Here is a 19204-nt window from a genome sequence, read left to right as displayed (position 1 = left end):
CATCATCACCATCAGCTCTGCATCATCATTATCACCATCATCATCCTTATCTCATTAGCTCCACAGATCATCATCATCACCATCACCACCATCATCGCCATCAGTTCTGCATCATCATCATCACTTTACTTTGTGTTAATGAAGTACTTTATTCTTTTCAAATACTTTCCCATCTATTAACTCAATTTGATCATCAGAAAAACCCTGGGTGGTAGGCCAATAGGAATTAAATATACTTATGTTACAGATATGAAAGCTATCATTCATACTGATAAATCATCTAATCGTCCAAGACAAAAACAGAGGCAAGGATAAAACCCAGTGATCTCTTTTCTGACTGGAGTGAGGCAATGGAGAAGTGTTCTTTGTGAAGTAAAGAGGTGGGCGAATGAGAGGGGAAAAGATTTGCGGTCTTGAAGAAGTGAGGCTCAGATTGAACTCTCAGTACTAAGGGATTGAGCAGGCCACACTCTCCTGAACTTAAAATTTGATCTGAGGGGCTCCTAAAAATTGCAGAGAATCCCAAAGAAGGGTCACATCTTTACAACTCTGAAGTCATGGTTTTTTAATACAGTTTTAAAGCTAAATAGGCTGCTGAGTGCTTTTGATTATTATTGTGTTTTGAACTTGTAGGTCTACATCACAGTGTCAAGGCTTTCACAACTTTCAGGTACAGAATGATATTGGCAGAAAGATGAATACAGGAGCAATGACAGCTGCAGTATTTGGGAGGATGAATTCTCCTTTTTCCATCTCTGAACCACACACAGCAGCCTTCCCAGAGCCATGAATCATCCATTCGAGGGAAAGGAGGGGGATAGAAAATTAAACATAATTTATGCTTTGCTAATTGAAATCAAATACAAAATTCAATCTCCTGTGAGTTGCAATGCTCACGTTTAAATAGCGCAGAAGTATTATTAACCTGACTCTATTTCAGCAAGTTGACTTAGCTATTTTCTGGATAGAAAATAATTCCTTCATCAAGTCTCCACATGGCAGAAGGGGACGTGGCTAAGTGGCTCACTCCCAGAGTGACAAGGATCATGCTAGAGTAGACACTGAAGAAAATGGACCTTAAACATGTCAAATTTGCATTTCTTTTCAGAACCACAAGTTTTCAACAGTAATACCAAACACTATTAAATATAAAATCCCCAAGATCCCAAGGCTTAGCCCTCTGCCCTCTTTCTCCAGGGAATTTTAGCCTACTGTAGTATGCAAGGATGTATAAATAATTGAAGGGGGATTTTCCATTTTTATTTCCCAGGTGAAGTGGCTTATTCACTATTGGCTGACCATATTGCAAAGTGGATTCGCTTGTCATATTTTGGGAACGTATTTATGTGAGGACACATGTTTAGTAGCTTTCTTTGGAGGCAAGTCTGAGTGTTCTGGTTTTATAAAGACACATAGACAATCAGGGAGATGGAAAATGGAGAGTAGGTATGACTGAGGGTCCAAATGAACATGTGTCTGCCTGGAATGGAGGTGATGAGAGTAAGCTAGATTAATAGGTCATTTATTTCTCTAAAGGATTGCTACAACTAGATTCTCCTCTGACTGTCTAAGTTATATGGGCAACAGTTAACCTTCTTCCCATTGAACTCCAAAAAGGCACATGTTTCTGCAGGGAAGCCATAACACTGTGGAGGTCACCTCTCTTGGAAATAATTCCCAAAAAAGAAAAAGCATAAAAGTAGGTAGGAGGGAGGGAGAGGAGGCAAAGAAATACACAGACAAGGCTTTTCCTCCAGTTGCTTTCCGTTTCAGCTTCCCTAAGAATATTTTTGAAAGGATGAATTCCTGAGCCTCACCTTAGAGTTTCTGATTCATTAACAGGTCTGAAACAGAGCTCTGGAAGCTGTAGCTTGAACAGATTCCATGGCTGACTCTGATGGGTGGTGAGGGCTGAAACTCACTCCTTGCTCTGCTTATGAAGGCAACCCCACTCCATGAGTCGGACGGTTTGCCCTTCTAAATAAGTGTGCATTTTCTTCCTTCAAATGTATATGTCTGCATTTTGATCTGTTTCTTCTTTTACGTTGATAGTGCAGGCATAGTTGTTGCCTTCAGCTCAATAACTGCTTTATTATTTGGAAACATTATTTGTAAGTCTGTTTATGAATCTGGCTTATTGGTCCATTCCTTGCTGGGATTAGTTAAGAAAAGCTGCATCACTTTTAGAACCCACTTGCTTTGTACTATTGCAAGATTCATTGTACCTTGCAGACAGAACCTTCTGAAGATTCTTGAATCTGGGACTTTCTGGCCATCCCAGAGAGTGGATGCTTCTGCCATTCCAGGGTAGGGGTAAGGGTGGAGGTGATCAACATAAACACACCATTGAAACTTAATCAGGTTGCATTAAGCTTTATAACAACACGGTTTTCATTTAGCGGGAGAAATGACAGTTTAATAACAGCTGAACAGATTTAACTCCCCCCACTCATACAAATTTCCAGTTTTACTAGAACAATTTCTGGTTTTGGAGATTTGTGAACAAGTGCTTTATGTCAAATGGGGCTTTTTAGTTGAATCAAACTAATGGGAAGGGACACTTCATTCAGCAGCCCTTGATGGGGGTGTCTGCAGACAGCCCTTGCTCACCTCCAAACCCCAAAAACTGGATCTGATGAATGGACTCAGCCCTCTTGCCACTACCCCACTCTGCCATTTCTAAATAAAGAATATGAAGCCTGAGGAGGTGGTGGGGGGCAAATAGAATTGTGACTGCTCCTCTCCCCACTACATGGCTAAGGGTTATTCCTAATAACAGACGTGTCAACTCTCTGGTCTTTGCCCTTCTGGGGACCCTAGGGGACAGAGTCCACCCCGTTAACATGCCTCAAAACCATAGTGCTTGGGAGAGATGGTCTTCAGGTAAGGCAACATCCCACCAAGAGGACACGATTTCTTCTTTTACCCCCAGATGTGGCCACTCGTCTCTGCCAACCTCAGAGCTCTGACCTCGGCTACAATTACCCTACTCTTAGAGCAGCCCAGTGGGCCTGATCTGAGCACAAGGGCATATGCTAAGCTTCTCCACAACCCAGGATACTCATGAAAAGCGAGACCCAACCCCATTTAGAGGGCTCTTGGAAAGAAGGCTTCGAGGGGCGTCAGCTTTTATTTTCCTTTTTGTTTGTTTTGTGTGTGTGGGTGTGTGTTTTTGGTGAGGAACATGCATGCCTCTGCCTTCACGATGTGGGGAGGGAGGAAGTCAGGGGTTGTGGGATGAGGCCTTTAAAGAGAAGACTAGAAACCCTTAGAGGGAGGGCCTTGCTCCCTAGGAGTCCTGGAGCACTCAGCCACAAAGTGCATTCTGGAGAGAAGCCCAGGCAGAAGTTTAGACAGCAGGTGCCCATAACAGATACAGGGCTAGAACCCTGGCTCCCCAAACTAAAGGGAGAACCCCCATAAAGTAGACCTTTTTTGTCATTTACATAAACATTAATAGCACTGTCTCTGACATTGACAGCTATTTATCCTCTGTCTTCAGGCTAGATTAACTAGCAGAAGAGAAGAATTAACAGCAGATCCTGGTGGCCATCTGGTCAACCAGATGCTGCTGCCCAGATGGGCCTGGTTCCTCCATGGGGATGCCGTGGGATCCACCTGCTTGCCTCGACTAACAACACTAGAGGCAATCCGGGCTGCATGAAGGAGGAGGAGATCTACTTGGCACTCCAGTAAGTGAAGCTGCAGAAGCTGGGGTATTCAAGGACTCTGGCAAGGAGCCTCCTCAGCCATTCACTAGCCTTCCTCTGCCTCTCTAGCCTCATTTATCACCCTCGTCCTGTTCCCACTGAAAATCTTGACCAGTCATTTGGTAAAACATCATGTTGAAGGGTTTGTAGAATTTCCTCAGTCTGTGGATGACATCTGGGTCAATGCGAGGGTGAGTCCGACCTTTGCTCTTGCCTAAGCACCTCGGGGCACTGCTGTCTTCTGGCTTCTTTAGGCAAGGGAACCCCTTGGTTTTGTTGAAATAGAAATGCTTCTCAGTCACAACACGTTTGAGGCCTAGAAAATCCTGTACTTTGGCCATTTCCCCGGCGGGGTCCACAATGAGTCGCTCACCACTGACAAAGAGGATCTGTGAGAGGGGGAAATACTGGAGCCAGTTTTCCAGGTGCAGAGCATAGATCCCTATTCGAATGGCACTCCAGGAAGCGTCTATCAGCCCAAGGGTCCGGTTTTTGAAGGCGAGCACCTCAAAGGTGGGGATCTCGGGTTTCTTTGACAGTGTCTGCGTGTAGTCAGAGATGGCCCTGGTCACGGGATTTCTCACCACCACAATCAGTTTGATGTCCTTGGCCATGGAGTGAATTCGCTTGGGAGCCTCATTTGTCACAAAGTAACTTGGAGTCTTCTCCATGGTTATTTGCCCATCCAGAGTCTTGGGCATCACATTTCTAGGAGAGGGAGGAAAAAGGAAGAGAATGGTTATTCCTATCCGGAAATATTGTAACTTCTTTGTACAAAATGTGTGGTATAAACAACCTAGTTCGGAACCACCCAATAAAATTGATAAACACTCGGAAGTTCTTCTTACCTATGTGTCCCAACTATAGTTTTATCTTATCTTGACTGCGTATTATCAGAAAAGGCGACATAAAGCATTTGCATTCTCTCCTGGGAACCTTATATCCCCGGGTTTAAACGGCTGTTCTACCTCTTACCAGTTACGTGTAACCGAGATACACCCTTGATTTCTCTACATATTAGTTGTATAATCTCTGAAATGGAGATAATGAAAGCACCGACTTCACACTGTAGTAGAAGGATTAAGGGAGATAATGCTCAGAAAGCATTGAGCAGTGAAGCCGGCATATGTAAGAGCTCAATAAATTAAGGACATTATTAATGTTGTAGTAGTTTTTAGAAAAATCTTTGAGCTCAACAAGACCTCAAAGCTTACCGAGTCCAGGATTGACAAACTACCTCCTGCCTTCTGTTTTCGTATAACTCACGGCTAAGAATGATTTGTAATCTCTGAATCGTTGTGGGGCGGGGAAAACCAAAATGATAATAATAAAACATTTTATGATGCATGAAAATTATATAGAATTCAAATTCCAATGTTTCTAGATCCACTTCCATTGGAACACAGCCACATTCGTTCATTTACATATCCATCTAGGCTGCTTTTACACTAAAACAGCAGAGCTGAGGAGGTCGGACAGAGACCATAAGGCCTAAAGGGCCTGATGTATTTACTCTTTGTTCCTTTAAGAAAGAATGTGCTGATCCTCAACTTGATCCAAGGCATTATTGTGCAAATGAGAAAACTGAAGCCCAGGGGCGGGGAATAAACATGGAAATCAGACAGGCTTTGTGATCTCAGCAAATTGAATTACATCTTTGAGGCTTATTATCCTCGTTTGTAAAATCCTAAAACTTACCTCAAATTTGGTTGAGAGTAAAACAACGTATAAGATGAAAGATCTAGCATAGGTCTGGTTCAATATATGGAATTTTATTCTTTCTCTGCTCTTAGAATTGCCCAGCGAGCCACTGACAGATCCCATACCAGGGTCTGTATCTCTTAGTTCCCTTGCTAAGGTTGCTCCTCCACTCCCATCCCTCCATCCAAGTTTGCTTCCAGAATGGCCTTATCTTATTTGGGAGCTCCAAGATATTAATATTAAAGGGGTTCGATGCCATTTTCCCCTAATCTGAGTGTGGCAGGCTTATCAATGCTAAAATGAAGCTTAGGATGCTGTTATACAGTCAATTTGCTATAGGCATATGTAGACCAAAGTTAATTGACGATAAACCTGTTCAATACCTGTCAGTACAGCAGGCCATCTGCCACCATGTGCTCCATTAAGTCTATTCACTTCTGAGCCTTGCACCAAAGTGGTACATTTAGGATTACACAAGACCTCTTTGTTATGATGACACGCTTTTAAATGTCTTAGCTAATAAAACTTAATACAGACGAAGATCCCCTAGCTTCTCCTACCATAATTAAATTTATTTACTATCGCATGTGTAGAGAAAGAATGACTTTTCTTTTATCTCTAATTCACATGCTCTGTCAATAATTAATTGCAACTGGGTTTTGAGCTTTCTCAGCAAGCACTTTTATGAGGCAAGAGGAATTTGCCTCATAGAGAAATTCACAAAGAGCTGGATGTTGTTAGGGTGTAATGGTTGGGCAGCGTGGTGTTTTCAGATCAAAGCCATAGCCCTGGCCATAAACACCATGCTCATCTTAGAGTGACATATTCTTCAAAGTGGTTTGAATGTCTTTATGTGTGTGTCTGTTTGGTTCTCACCAGATCAATTTGTCTAATTTGGAGGAACAAGGCTAAGAAACAGCCCCTGGGAATCGAATTTGCCTGAATAAGAATTCCGATTACCCATGCTACCTTGATGAAGTTACTTAACCCATTCTGAGCCTTAATTTTTCATCAGAGAAAATAGGGTTAATAAAAGGCCATGCCTCATGGGATTGTAATGAAGATTGAATGTCATAATGCAGGCAAATCAATTAGGATCATGCCCATTCAGGGTCAGAATTCTTTTTAACTTAAGCCAGCTGGCCAAAATCAGGTTTATTCTTACAGGAATTCTTACAAAAGGACAAGGGGAAAAAAAATACTTCATTTGACCAAATGGAAAAGGCTGAAAAACATGGGAACTAAGAAACTGATCTAGAAAAAAGGACACTGTAATTCATGCCAATATCATCAGTTACACTTCCTGATCTGGAGGCTGGTGTCCAGCAAGGGAACTACCACTAGTTCAGCCTGAGTATAGGAAATACACTGACAACTTATTTTTATTTCAAGTGGAGAGTTATAGTCCCTTGTTTTATTATGCAACTCATATCATATTATAAAAATATCGGATAAATCTTGATGCAAAAACACATCACCTGAAAATAGCTATTTTTACATGTTTTTTTTCCAGATTTTAGTTCCTCTGATGTATTTTTGTGTGTTTATATTGTCACATTTTTCTTTAGCGTGGGCGCAGCTGCTCGGCTTTCCTTTCCATCCATTCTTCACCTTTCCCTTCTTAGCCCTCAATGCTTGTCTTTGCATTAAGGCCCATTCAGATTCGTCTCCTTTACTTCAGCTGATTAACAACCTGTCAAGATCTTTGTGAATCTTGAGTATTTTATCTGATGCATCTGTTATAAAATGGTACCCAATGTTATCAGCTGGTAGATGTAGGAGAGCAGATGTGTGCCTGGCTCAGTGCTTACCACAAAAGGAAGTAAGAGAAGGCATTGCAGAAGGCTTTGGAGATGGTAGAGGGGAGCAGAGGAACCTAAATGGCTTTGACCATCATGCTACCCATGAATTTGCAAAGTATATACTTTAGGAGAGTTTCTGGATTTAGGGCACACATGGGAAGACTATCTCATTGAGCCACTATTCAACCAATGTGGCATGAGTTATCCAGTTATTTTGTCAGTAAGAAGATATCCAGTACTTGCTCAAAATCTATAAAAGACAAAGTTCCCTTTCCTCAAATTGATTCTGAATCAGTTATAGTCATTCATTCCTTCATTCCATAAATAATTACTTATGGGTAATGTAACAGTAAGCAAAACTGATGCAGTCCCTTACTCTAGTAAGCTACCAGTCTAGCTCCCACAGCTGAAACATAAAGAGCTTTTATAGCCTCACATAACGAACTACTTAAATCAACAGAGCAGGCATCATTATCACTCCAGTTTTACAGAGAAGGAAACAGGACCAGAAGCTAAAGATATGTTCCAAGGTCTCACTAAGTGTGTATTTCGTTTCTAAGTTGAGTGGCTGAGAGAGAATAATTCAACATCAGGATCAGTGCCTAATACCAGGTCCTGGCAAATAACAGGTTCTCAATGCCTATCTGTTGAGTGAATAGATGGGTGAATGACAAGCCATTTATCTCCACTCCTAAGTGTGGGCCAGTCCTAATGCTAGGTTTTTGTTGTGATAGGTTTTGATGCCCTAATCTTCCTTTTTTCCACCTTCATCTCCTCACCAGGGCTCTCACCTGGGGCTCCAATCCAGTAACTACTTCCAAACCATGCTGGTCTCCCTCTTCCTGTAAGATTAGAGGAGGCATCTCACCTGTGGATAGGACCAAACCCCCTGCTAACCTGGGCTTTGGATCTTACTCCCTTCCAACCTTTCAGGCACTTTTGCTCTCAATTTTTCTTCTCTCTTCTAGGTTTTAAGTAAGTTCATTTCAACTGCATCTGACAGTTCAATATACTCATGTTCTCATATCTTGGTGTGCTTGAGGAATGGAAAGAAAGCCAGTAATGCTGGAGGGGAGTGAGCAAAGGTAAGAAAGTCAGAAAATAGGGTCAGGGAGATGGACAGGGAATAGACCATGGGCCTCATGGGCCATGGGAAAGATACCGGAATTGTTTTCCTTATGTGATGAGAAGCCACAGAAGAATATCATGCAGAAGATGATACAATTTACACTTATTTTTCTCTTTTCTGGCAACTTAGTTGAGAAAATATAGGAGTGTGGCAGAGGTAGAGGGAAAGTAATCTGCTAAGAGACCATTTTAGGAGAGAAAGAGAGAAATGGTAGGAGCCTGAGTGTAGGTGGAGAGGGCAACCTGGAAAAAGAGCTCAGCATAGGAATAGATTTTAACATAAGTCCAGCAGTCCTTAATGATGGGTGGGAGGTATGTGCAAGAGAAAGAGGAGCATCACATATGACACCAAGATTGTTGGCCTGCACCAGTGGCTACATGGTAGCATGGTTTACTGACATGGACACTACTGGGAACAGGGCGGCTTTTAGGGGAAGATACCATGTCTGATCTCAGACTTGTAATATGAGATATCTCCTCTATGCCCAGGTGGAGGGACTGAGTAATCATGTTGATACCGGAGGCTGAAATCCAAGGGAGATCCAGATAAGAAGTGGACATCTATGTCACATGCTCACGTTCCACCTGCCAGAGAGTAGGGAGAAGAATGTCTGCCCTCTTCACCTGTGCTGGAAAAAGATGCGACTGCCCTTTGCCTTTGTTGGGAGTTCTCTCAAAAAGGAAAGGTGTTCAGATGCTAGGTGCGCAAAAAAAAATTTGTTTTATTCCATTACAAAGATGTTCTTGAAGTTCTTTTAATTTCCAGAATCCTTGTTAACTAACTGCATTACAGAGCTCACAATAATATTATAATACGGTTTGCTTCCATGTCCTTCATGGCTAGTCTCAGTTCTTTGGGGGCCATAGGCAAAGTTTCATTCACCTTTGCATCCCCAGTGCCAAACGTAGTGTCTGACACATACTGGCTACTCCATTACTATTTGTGGTTATTGGATGAAAAACAAATGACATTCCAATGAATACATGGTCCCTGGAAGTCAGGAGAACTGGGGGCAGTTGGCAGGACATGCCTCATCTAAGCAGGTGTTCTACGCATGGGGTTCAGCGTTTCTGAGTTTCCTCCCATCCTTGTCTGAAAGACCATGCACTTCAGCATGGACCATATGGTGAGAAAACACTGCATCTGGGCTTGGCACAGCTCGTTAACAGTATCTTGGGCGCTCAGAGCAGCCGTGACATCAGCGTCAACACACAGTCCTGAAGCGAGAATCATTCCACAAGATCACACATCTGCTCTCACAGCCCCAAATGTTTATAAGACACTCTCCAACTCACTCACCCTGTCCCCACTGCACTCTCCTGGTCCTAGTGCTTTGCTAAGAACAACTCAATTGTTTTTTGTAAAGAGTTAGGGTCTCACTTTGTTGCCCAGACTTGAATACAGTGGTGCGATGATGGCTCACTGTGAGTTCCTGGAGCACAGCCACTTTTGAATGCAGGTCACCCTCTGGGGTCCTCATAGGAAACAATGGTAACAATAGTTAATACACAATCTAGACTGAGCGACTGAGCACAGCCATTCATTGAGCACTCACTCCCTGCTATGTTCTGAGGCTGAGAGTTCAAATTCTGAAGCCAATTTCCCTAAGCATTTTCAGAAAGTAGACTCACCAGCCCAGTAATTAAGAGCAGAGACTCCAGGAGCTAGACTTACCAAGTTTGCATCCACTGATTGCCTGTGTGATCCTGGGCAAATTACTTAAGTAATATGGGTCTATTTCATTATTTGAAAACCAGGCATCACACTAATAGTGCCCTTCTCATGGGGGAGTCTGAGAGGATGAAGTGAGTTAACATCTACAAGAGTGACTCTCATATAGTAAATTCTCAATGCAGTAGTTATTAATTTTTGAAACAACTCTTTAAATAAGGTTTTATTATAACCCCCACTTTAGGGATCAGGAAACTGAGACCCAGTGAGATGGATTAATTTACCAAAAGCCACAAGAGGTGGAGTCAGAATTCAATCCCAAGTCTGTCTGACACCATAGCTAAAGCTCTTGGCTACTGCCTGACAATGCTTAACCAAAACTATAAAACCTCAGCAAGGTTACATGACTGGCCCAAGGTCACTCTGCTTCTTGGTGGCAAAATTGAATCTTAAAAGGAGCACATTATGTGTGCTGCAAAGCTGAGCTATCCCTGACTTACCACTGGGAGTTACAGAAACCCAGACCAGAATCCCTAGAAATTCTTGCCAGATCAAGCTACATCATTCAATTTGTGATATCTCTCTCCAGGGCCTCCTCAATTGAAGCAAATGGATACCATCATGAATGTCGAGGGAGAAAGCAATCACCCGTATTAGATATAAAGTGCCCATTCTCTCTGGAAGGGTCAGGAGCACAGCTTGCCTTTAGCTTGCCTGAATTAGAGGTGTGTGGGAATCTTACATTTTCACAAATGCATTATCCAGTGGAACAAATGGTGCATAAATTAGCAATATTTTCTGAGCCCTGATGAGGAACCCAAGAGGATGGTGGGTAGAGCAAGGGCATGGGGTGAAGCAGGGCCAGTTCCCCTGCACAGAAGAAAGAAACTCACTTAAATTTCAATGGAGCAACTGCTTACTTGCCAATTTCACCTATTGTCCTGGTTAAGTCTCACAAGTACCATACAATTCACTGAGTCCATCATAGAGATGAAATAACTGGGAGTCAGAAAGACAAAGAACCTTGTCCAGGGATGCATAGCCGGGACCTTGCCCTGCCTAGTTATACTGGAAAGTTCATTGTGCTTTTCAAACCAAAATTCATGAATTCTGAAATCCTGAGGGCAGGTCACACAATTTGGTGACCACATTCTTAAATAGAAACCCAAGAACAGGAGCTGTACATATGGCCGTGAGGCTCTAGGGCTTTCAGCAAAATTGCACCCAAGAAAGAAGGAATCCTGAGTTATGGTTCTGACTAAATAGCTAACTTGCTGTATCAAGTCAGAACAGAGACTTTCCCTCCCTGGACCTCAAATTGCTTTGCAACAAGAGGGTCGGGTTAATAGATATTCCCATTAATTCCATTGAGTATTGATTAGTGCTTATTATATACCAGCTATGAGGTATATGTTGATGATCAAGCAGGCATGTTCCCTGCCCTTCAATAGACTGTATGTTTTTGAAGGAAAAGACCTGCATATCCCATTTAGTAAAGTGATCTGTGCTTCAGATTGGACATCTTTGCTGTCCCATCAAACAGAATGGCACGTGCCAAATCTCAGCTGCATTGCCACATGCCTACAAAAGAGAGGAGACAGAAAGGAATGGGACAGAGACGAGGAAAGGAGGAAGAGAAGGAGCGAAGGATGAAGGAGACTAAAAGGGAAAAGGAGGAGAAATAAAGATAAAAGGAAGAATGGGAGGAGAAGGGGAAAGCGGAGCTGGGCTTGGAAGATCCACAAAAAACTGAAATACTGAGAAAAAAAATGAAGGATGCATCCCAGGCTTAAATAATGCATGACCATACATTAGGAGAAATTTTTCAAACCGAGGTCTCAAGCATACTTGTTTTAAAGTTTGTGCCAGAAGGTTTAGTTTTGTCAGAGATACTGCACTGAGGTTGTAGTAGCAATAGCCCTACAGAAGTAGGCTGAGAAGGTAGATATTCATTATTCCCCATGATATTAGTGAATAATCTGAGGCTCAGAGAAGTTAAGTGCCTTGCCCAAGATCATGCAGTTTATTTGTGGCAGTGTTGGGATCTGAAACCCGGCAGAGCCTGCGCTTCTTAACCCCATTCAATGTGACAAAGGAGAAGAAGGTCCAGAGTGGAACTAGAGGTAGGAGGAGGAGACAGAGAAGTGACTTCAGGTAGAGAAATGAGGGTCCAGTCAACATTCTTACTCTGGGAAAGAATCCCTGATAACAACAAACATGAATGCTTTTTGTTTTGTTCTGTTTGGAGTAAGAGTCTCACTATGTTGCCCAGGCTGGTCTCAAACTTCTGGTTTCAGGCAATCCTCCTGCCTTGGCCTCCCAAAGTCCTGAGATTACTCGCGTGAGCCACTGCGACTGGCCCAGACATGGAAGTTCACCAGATCTTAAGGCATGGCAGTAGAGACATGGTCAGGACCCTGCTTAATGGCTTTGATTTTCCCAATGACACAAGAGTAGGGTTGATTGCTGAGCTTAAGGACCTTGGGAGTGGGACTAGAAAGGGAACGAAATGTGGCTGGATGATATAGTAATAATTTATGGATTATGATGACTTATTGAGAAATTATCTTGTGTTTGATTTTGCTTCCAGAGACTCATCTGGAAGACAGAGGACTCATCACCATCCCCACCTACCACCATCACACACTCCCATTGCCAAGGAGGGTAACTAGTCCCTTATTCTCAAGGTCTGGCTAATTTTTATCTCCAGAGAAGGTGAGAAGTTTCTCTATTTTGTGGATGTTAGAGCATCCTAGGCAAACCCACTGAGAGGGCTTCATGTTTCAAAAATCTAGGTCTTACCCAGGGTTTCTTAACTTCAGCAATGTCCACATTTTGCGGTGGATAATTCTTTGTAGTGGAGGCTGTCCTGTGAGTTTTAAGATGGTCAGAGCATCCCTGGTCTCTACCCACCAGATGCCATGACACCTGCCAGTCATGACAACCACAGATGTCTGCAGACATTGCCACATCTCCCATCCACATGACCCCCGGCTGAGAGCCACGAGTTTAACTGGTGTAATCCAATGGCTAGACTTGTCTAATCAAACTGCATAGGGCTCTGCCCTTCATTAGAGTAGGGCTTTGGGCAAATTACTTAGCTTTTCTGTGCCTAGATTTTCCCATATGTAAAATGGGATTATAGTAATAGTAACATTTATCAAAGAAGGTTGTTTTAAAAATGAAATGAGTTCATGTGTGTACTATCCTTACTGCCTAATACATCACAAGCACTATATTAAGTGTTAACTGTCATTACTGTGGGTGTGGTTATACCACTGAGACAACCTGCAGCCTGCATCCCAGCTCCTGAAACAGAGAACATCTGAGATTGCGTAACACAGAGCTCTGGATATGGGGAAACTCCTGTGTGGATTTGTGTGTGGCTGAGCACTATGTGCTAAGTTGCTGAAGATCTTCTGGCCAACGTTGACTCCAAGTGGGTGGAGCCATTAACAAAGCCAAGCCCCACGTGACCAAGTGAAGATGAGGGATACTCTCTTATAACCCTGGATTGTGCCACAAGAGACGTCAGAGATGGGTCTGAATGATGACTGGGAAAGGACTTCTGTTCAAAATAACAACATGGGTTTCAAGTCACGTTTAATTCGATTTAGAACATAAGAACCTTTCTTGAAACCTAAGAACTAAGGAGTAGTTTATCTGTCCTACAGAAGATAACTATCAACATACACTGAGTGCCCAGCTAAAGTTGGAAATTATAATTTGAACTGATATCTACTCAGCGTTCAGGAGCCAGGTATACATTTACAGGTGTGTGCCCAGCAGGTATAGCAGAATGTCCAAAAGATAAGAAAACCGAGGACGACTGTGAGTGCTCAAGCCTTGGACTCTATTTCTGTCCCAGCCAGGTGAAGAGTGAAGGAGCTTAGGAGGGAGTGGATGAACAGGAAGACCGTGGGACTAAGGACATAGAGGGCTTGATGTAGACATTAGACCTGAAGGCTTGACTGCCTCTCTGGGTATAATGTGAAGAAAGAACTGAATTATCTCCATGCTTTTCCTGATGATTCTATGAAAGCAGAGGTCCCCAGCCAATGGACTGCAGACCAGTGCTAGTGGGTGGCCTGCTAGGAACTGGGCTGCACAGCAGGAGGTGAGTTCTGGGTCAGTGAGCATTACTGCCTGAGTCCACCTCCAGTCAGATCAGCAACATCATTAGCTTCTCATAGGAGCGTGAACTCATCGCGATCTGTGCAAGCAAGGGATCCAGGCTGCATGCTCCTTATGAGACTCTAACTACTGCCTGATGATCTGAGGTGGAACAGTTTCATCCTGAAACCATCCCCACCCTAACCCTATTGGTGGCCACAAAACTGGCCCATGGTGCCAAAAAGTTTGGAGACTTCTGTGCTAAAACAAAAACAATACTGATGAATTGCTGAAGCTATCATCATAAACAAGTAAGGTGAGAGAGCAGACTATCGGAAGAGCTGCCAACCAGAAAGAGGAAGAGAGAAAATCTGAGAATAGATGCCACTTGGAGAACTATTTCAACAAATGATGTTCGTGATGCTTTTCTGAGTACACCCAAGCATAATAAACGGCTTTTGGATGGACTTCATCTCAAAGGATCAGAAGTTAAGGACACTGCCTATGCCATGAGGCAAATTCTTCTTACTCTGTGTCCAGAGACATAAGACAAATAAAAATAAGAAAAGAGAAAGGCCCTTTTCAGGCCATTTCCACCTCTATAGCAGGTAGGCTCATAGCTTTTCAAAGATAGCTCTTACTCTCTCAAATGAAGATAAAGAGGATGTCATAGTTCCTCATCAACTCTAATAGTGTTTTCACTCCCTCAATAGTCAGGAGCTGGTCACATGTAATAGAAGGCCCCCATAACTATATTCTCGGATCAGGCTCCAAGGAAAATCTGGCTTGGTGGATGCAGGGCACGTAGCACTTTCTCTGGTGCACAGATGAGTGCGTAGGGGTTGTTAGCACTTTCTCTGGTGCTCAGAAGAGTGCACGGGGGTTGTTAGCATGTCTGAATACCTCATGAGAACACAGAAGTCTATCAAAGAGGGTTGAAAGCCTTCTCTCCCATGCTCTTAACAGATTTCCATACTGTTCTCTTGTACTAAGTACATTTTCTTTCATGGGATCTGAGTTTTGGAACCCACTTTACTTATTCAAGTAATTACAATTTTAAAAATTTATTTTATATATCAGAACTATATATAATTGCTTATTAGTGTTTCTTAAAGGAAAACCAAGGTCACTATACTGAAGTAAATTTTAGCTTAGAGAGAAAGACGAAAAAAAGAAAACAACAGAGAAAAAGAACTCTTCGTCTGTTCATTGATTTAGCAACTATAGCATGGCAGGCACTGCGCTAGTATTACAAGATGAAACAAAGAGTGGCTGGGCACAGTGGCTCACGCTTGAAATTCCAGCTCTTTCAGAGGCCTAGGCAGGTGCATCACCTGAGGTCGGGAGTTTGAGACCAGCCTGACCAACATGGAGAAACCCATCTCTACTAAAAATACAAAATTAGCCGGGCGTGGTGGTGCATGCCTGTAATCCCAGCTACTAGGGAGGCAGAAGAATTTGCTTGAACCTGGGAGGCGGAAGGTGCAGTGAACCGAGATCGTACCATTGCATTCCAGCCTGGGTAAAATGAGCAAAATTCCAAAAAAAAAAAAAAAAAAAAAAAGAGCAAGACCTTACCCTTAAGAAGTTTTCATTTCCTAAAATAGTAAATATGGAATATATCCACCATGGAATACTATGCAGCCATAAAAAGGAACAAAATAATGTCTTTCATTGAAACTTCAATGGAGCTGGAGATCATTACTCAAGTGAAGTAACTCAGGAGCAGGAATGGAAAACCAAATATCGTTATGTTCTCACTTATAAGTGAGAACTAAGCTACAAAGGTACAAAGGCATAACGATGAATAATGGCCTTTGAGGACTTAGTGGGAAAGACTTGGACAGGGGCGTGAGGAATAAAAGAGTACATATTGAGCATAGCATATACTGCTCAGGTGATGGGTGCACTAATATCTCAGAAATCACCACTAAAGAGCTTATTCATGCAACAAAAAACCACCTGTACCCCAAAGCTATTGAAATAAAAAGTATTAAAAAAGAAATTTTCACTTTCTGAAATAGTACAAATTGTTGGAGAGGTCTCTCCTTATGTCTTAGGACTCACAGTGGTCAAAGACTTTCAGGGTGGGAATCGCTGGCCAAGGGTCAACTGAATTCCAGAGCCCACAAATGCCTCTTTTGGAAGCTGGCCAGCTGCATCATCATCTTGACAGAGGTGTGTGGCTAAGGAAGGGTTGAGTCTCTGGGTTCTAGCTCTGAACCACACTTGCTTTGAGTGACTCATTTTTGTCTTTGATCCTCAGTTTTGTCCTCTGTCAAATGGGGATAATAACATCTCTTTTTTGTTCCTCAGAAAAGGTATCAGGCATCTTGGCACGGAGAAAGTCTTGGTAATGCTCCCTCATGTTATCACTGCTAGCATAGTGGTGCCGGTAGTAGATGCAAACAGCCCTATCTGCTCAGTAGATGATGGAAAAGAGCCCTGCTCAAATCCTTTTTTTTTTTTTTTTTTTGAGATGGAGTTTCACTCTGTTGTCCAGGCTGGAGTGCAATGGCATGATCTCAGCTCACTGCAACTCCGCCTCCCAGGTTCAAGCAATTCTCCTGCCTTAGCCTCCTTAGTAGCTGGGATTATAGGCGCTTGCCACCATGCCCAGCTAATTTTTGTATTTTTTGTAGAGATAGGGTTTTACGTGTCGGTCAGGCTGGTTTCGAACTCCTAACCTCAGGTGATCTGCCCGCCTCAGCCTCTGAAAGTGCTGGGATTTCAGGCGTGAGCAGTTGCACCCAGCCCTGTTCAAATTCTTAATCTATGTGACTGTTACTAGTTGCATCATAGATGCACCTTTATGTAAAGGATGGCTCTGATTCACAGAAACCCACCTCTCAAATGGACATTGATACAACCCAGTCACCAAATGACTTCAGTGTGGCATATATCCTAGTGAATTATTAGAAATCTCTTTCTCACCACCTGAGTTTCCCAAGCATTTGGGAAGCCTCACTGCTGGGCAGGGCTTGGTCATTCCATTGGGCCCATGCTTCAAACAGCACAAATTGTAGGCATTGCTTTTCTTTCTGTCATACTGTTTTCAATGTGATCATTGGTTTTTAACATCAATATGATTGGTTTTTAAAACCATTGGTTTTTAATACCAATAGGCCACCATATGACACAATGAAACTCTTCCATATTTGATTTAGAAAGCATATATGGACAGTGACTATGAATTCAATAATCCCTTAAAATGCATTTGTGCTGGAATCATCACTGAATCTACATGTTTGAAAAGTTATCGCATGTGTGCATGTATATGTGTGAGCGTGTTGATATGCGATTTTTTTTACTTAGTTTATGCTCAATGCTTGGTATCCACAGGGATGTGGAGGTCCCTTGCAATAATCCTTAAGTCCACAGGTTGGATAGCACAGGTCTAAAATCGAAACCATTGCCTGCCTACAACCTCAGCTTCCATCACTGTCCTCATCCTGGCAACTCTCTCCCTACCCCTTTCTGTTTTGTGATTGCACCATCTCATTCCAGAGGTTCTAAGACAACATTTTGTCCGATTGTGAATTAACAAGATTATGGAACAAATTTCACCTGACCCTGACTGGGGGTCCCAGCTGGAGTGTACTTCACTGACACTTTATTCATAAACATTCAAAGAATGCCACTCTGAAGAATCTCACACACCAATGTCTGTTAGCTATTTTGTTGTGCTTTCTTTCCTCGGTCTCAGCATTTCAAAGGGCAGGTGCAACAATTAAATGATGATTACAGAGGTCTCAGCATGTCTGCACAGGCATTCGTGCTCACAGTTGAACAGACAGCGGTGACAGAGGGCTCCTCCCGGGAAGCCTGTGCTCCAGGTCTCCCCATCTCACGCTCCACTCCGAGCTGTGAGCCAGCTCACCACTGCCTGGGGGATGCTGCCAGCCTGCCTTCCTTCTCACCTGCATCCTGCTGCTGATCCAAGCCCTATTTGCTGTTACTGAGTCTGTCACCCTTACGCATGTCTGAATCCTGCAGCCTCAAACAGCATCGACCATCGCAATTCTGAGCCTCAGAGCAATAAAGTCCCTACTCTATGAAGGTGACTGCCAATCTGCCAGGTTTTCATTAAGGTCTTGCCTTCTCCTGGACCACCCTTTGCTTTGTTCCACCTGCCTTTCAAGATACTACCGTATTCTTCTGATGGAGGCTCCACTAGTCGCATGCCCAGAGCATCACTTATTGGCTGCTTGTAGCTGTGCCTCCTAAGCTCTTTTACCTACTTGGATGAATATCCCTCAAGCTGCCACAGCTGACTCAGTCACTGTCTGTCCCTGGGATCCCGGCTCTGCCATCCTCTCTCTAAATAACTCTGGAAGACCTCCTTAACTACTTCGATCCTGTTTCCTCATCATATAAAATTCCCATTTTATACAATGATTTTACAAGATTCCAGTCACAAGCAAGACCCATATCAGAGCATGTTTTATCAGGATCAAAAGGGCTGCACTCAGGAAGGTGCATTCAGCAGGGTGCCCGGAAGGAATTAACTGCTCAGTATGAGCAGTTAATTCATATTATTATTGTTTGCTATTACATACGACGCCCATTTCTTCATTGTGCGTTCTCAGAGAATGTCATCTTAGGACCTGTGCTGATGATGAGGTCATTCGTTTTTAGCCCATATGCAGCCTTAAAATGAACTTTCCTTTTCGTAAATAATTTGTTTGTGTTTCTTCATTGTGATCCAAGAGAGATCTGGTCAGCAAGACAGATGATGTTCAGCCAAAGCACTTGATGTTTTATTGGTGAAAGCGTTGCTGGGGTCGATCATGCCTGGCTGTAGAAACGTGTAAAATAAGTCAGTCAACATGGAAACATTCATCCGTATGCATAACAGGTGTCAATGTTCCTGTGAAGAGCAAGTGTGTTCTGCGACACTGCCATGTACCAGCTCTAGAGTTTAGCTGCAATTGAAATTTAGTGTTGAAGGGAACTTGTACTTTCTGCTGAGTAAACTCAGGCAGAAGCCCCCTTTCCTCTACATTTGGCTAAGATAGAAGAATGACCTTTCTACCGAGTGCCCAGGCTAGACCCTTCTATGCTGCCCTTGAGCTGTT

At 43.0% G+C, this 19204-nt stretch overlaps 1 protein-coding gene across 1 annotated transcript in view; it reads right to left on the bottom strand.

Moving 5' to 3' along the window:
- Positions 1 to 2357: 2357 nt before the first annotated feature.
- The window catches only part of HS3ST4 (heparan sulfate-glucosamine 3-sulfotransferase 4), a 429862-nt gene continuing 413015 nt past the window's right edge, over positions 2358 to 19204 (bottom strand). Inside the window, exon 3 of the mRNA XM_021672326.2 lies at positions 2358 to 4418. Coding sequence (XP_021528001.1) covers positions 3782 to 4418 — 637 coding nt within the window. The 3' untranslated portion in view covers positions 2358 to 3781. The remainder of the gene's footprint in view (positions 4419 to 19204) is intronic.

The sequence above is a fragment of the Aotus nancymaae genome, unplaced genomic scaffold (genome assembly GCF_030222135.1).
Source record: "Aotus nancymaae isolate 86718 unplaced genomic scaffold, 86718_ANA_hifiasm-v0.15.2.pri h1tg000049l, whole genome shotgun sequence".
In the NCBI taxonomy this organism is placed as follows: Eukaryota; Metazoa; Chordata; class Mammalia; order Primates; family Aotidae; genus Aotus; species Aotus nancymaae.
This window is presented reverse-complemented; position numbering and strand designations above follow the sequence as displayed.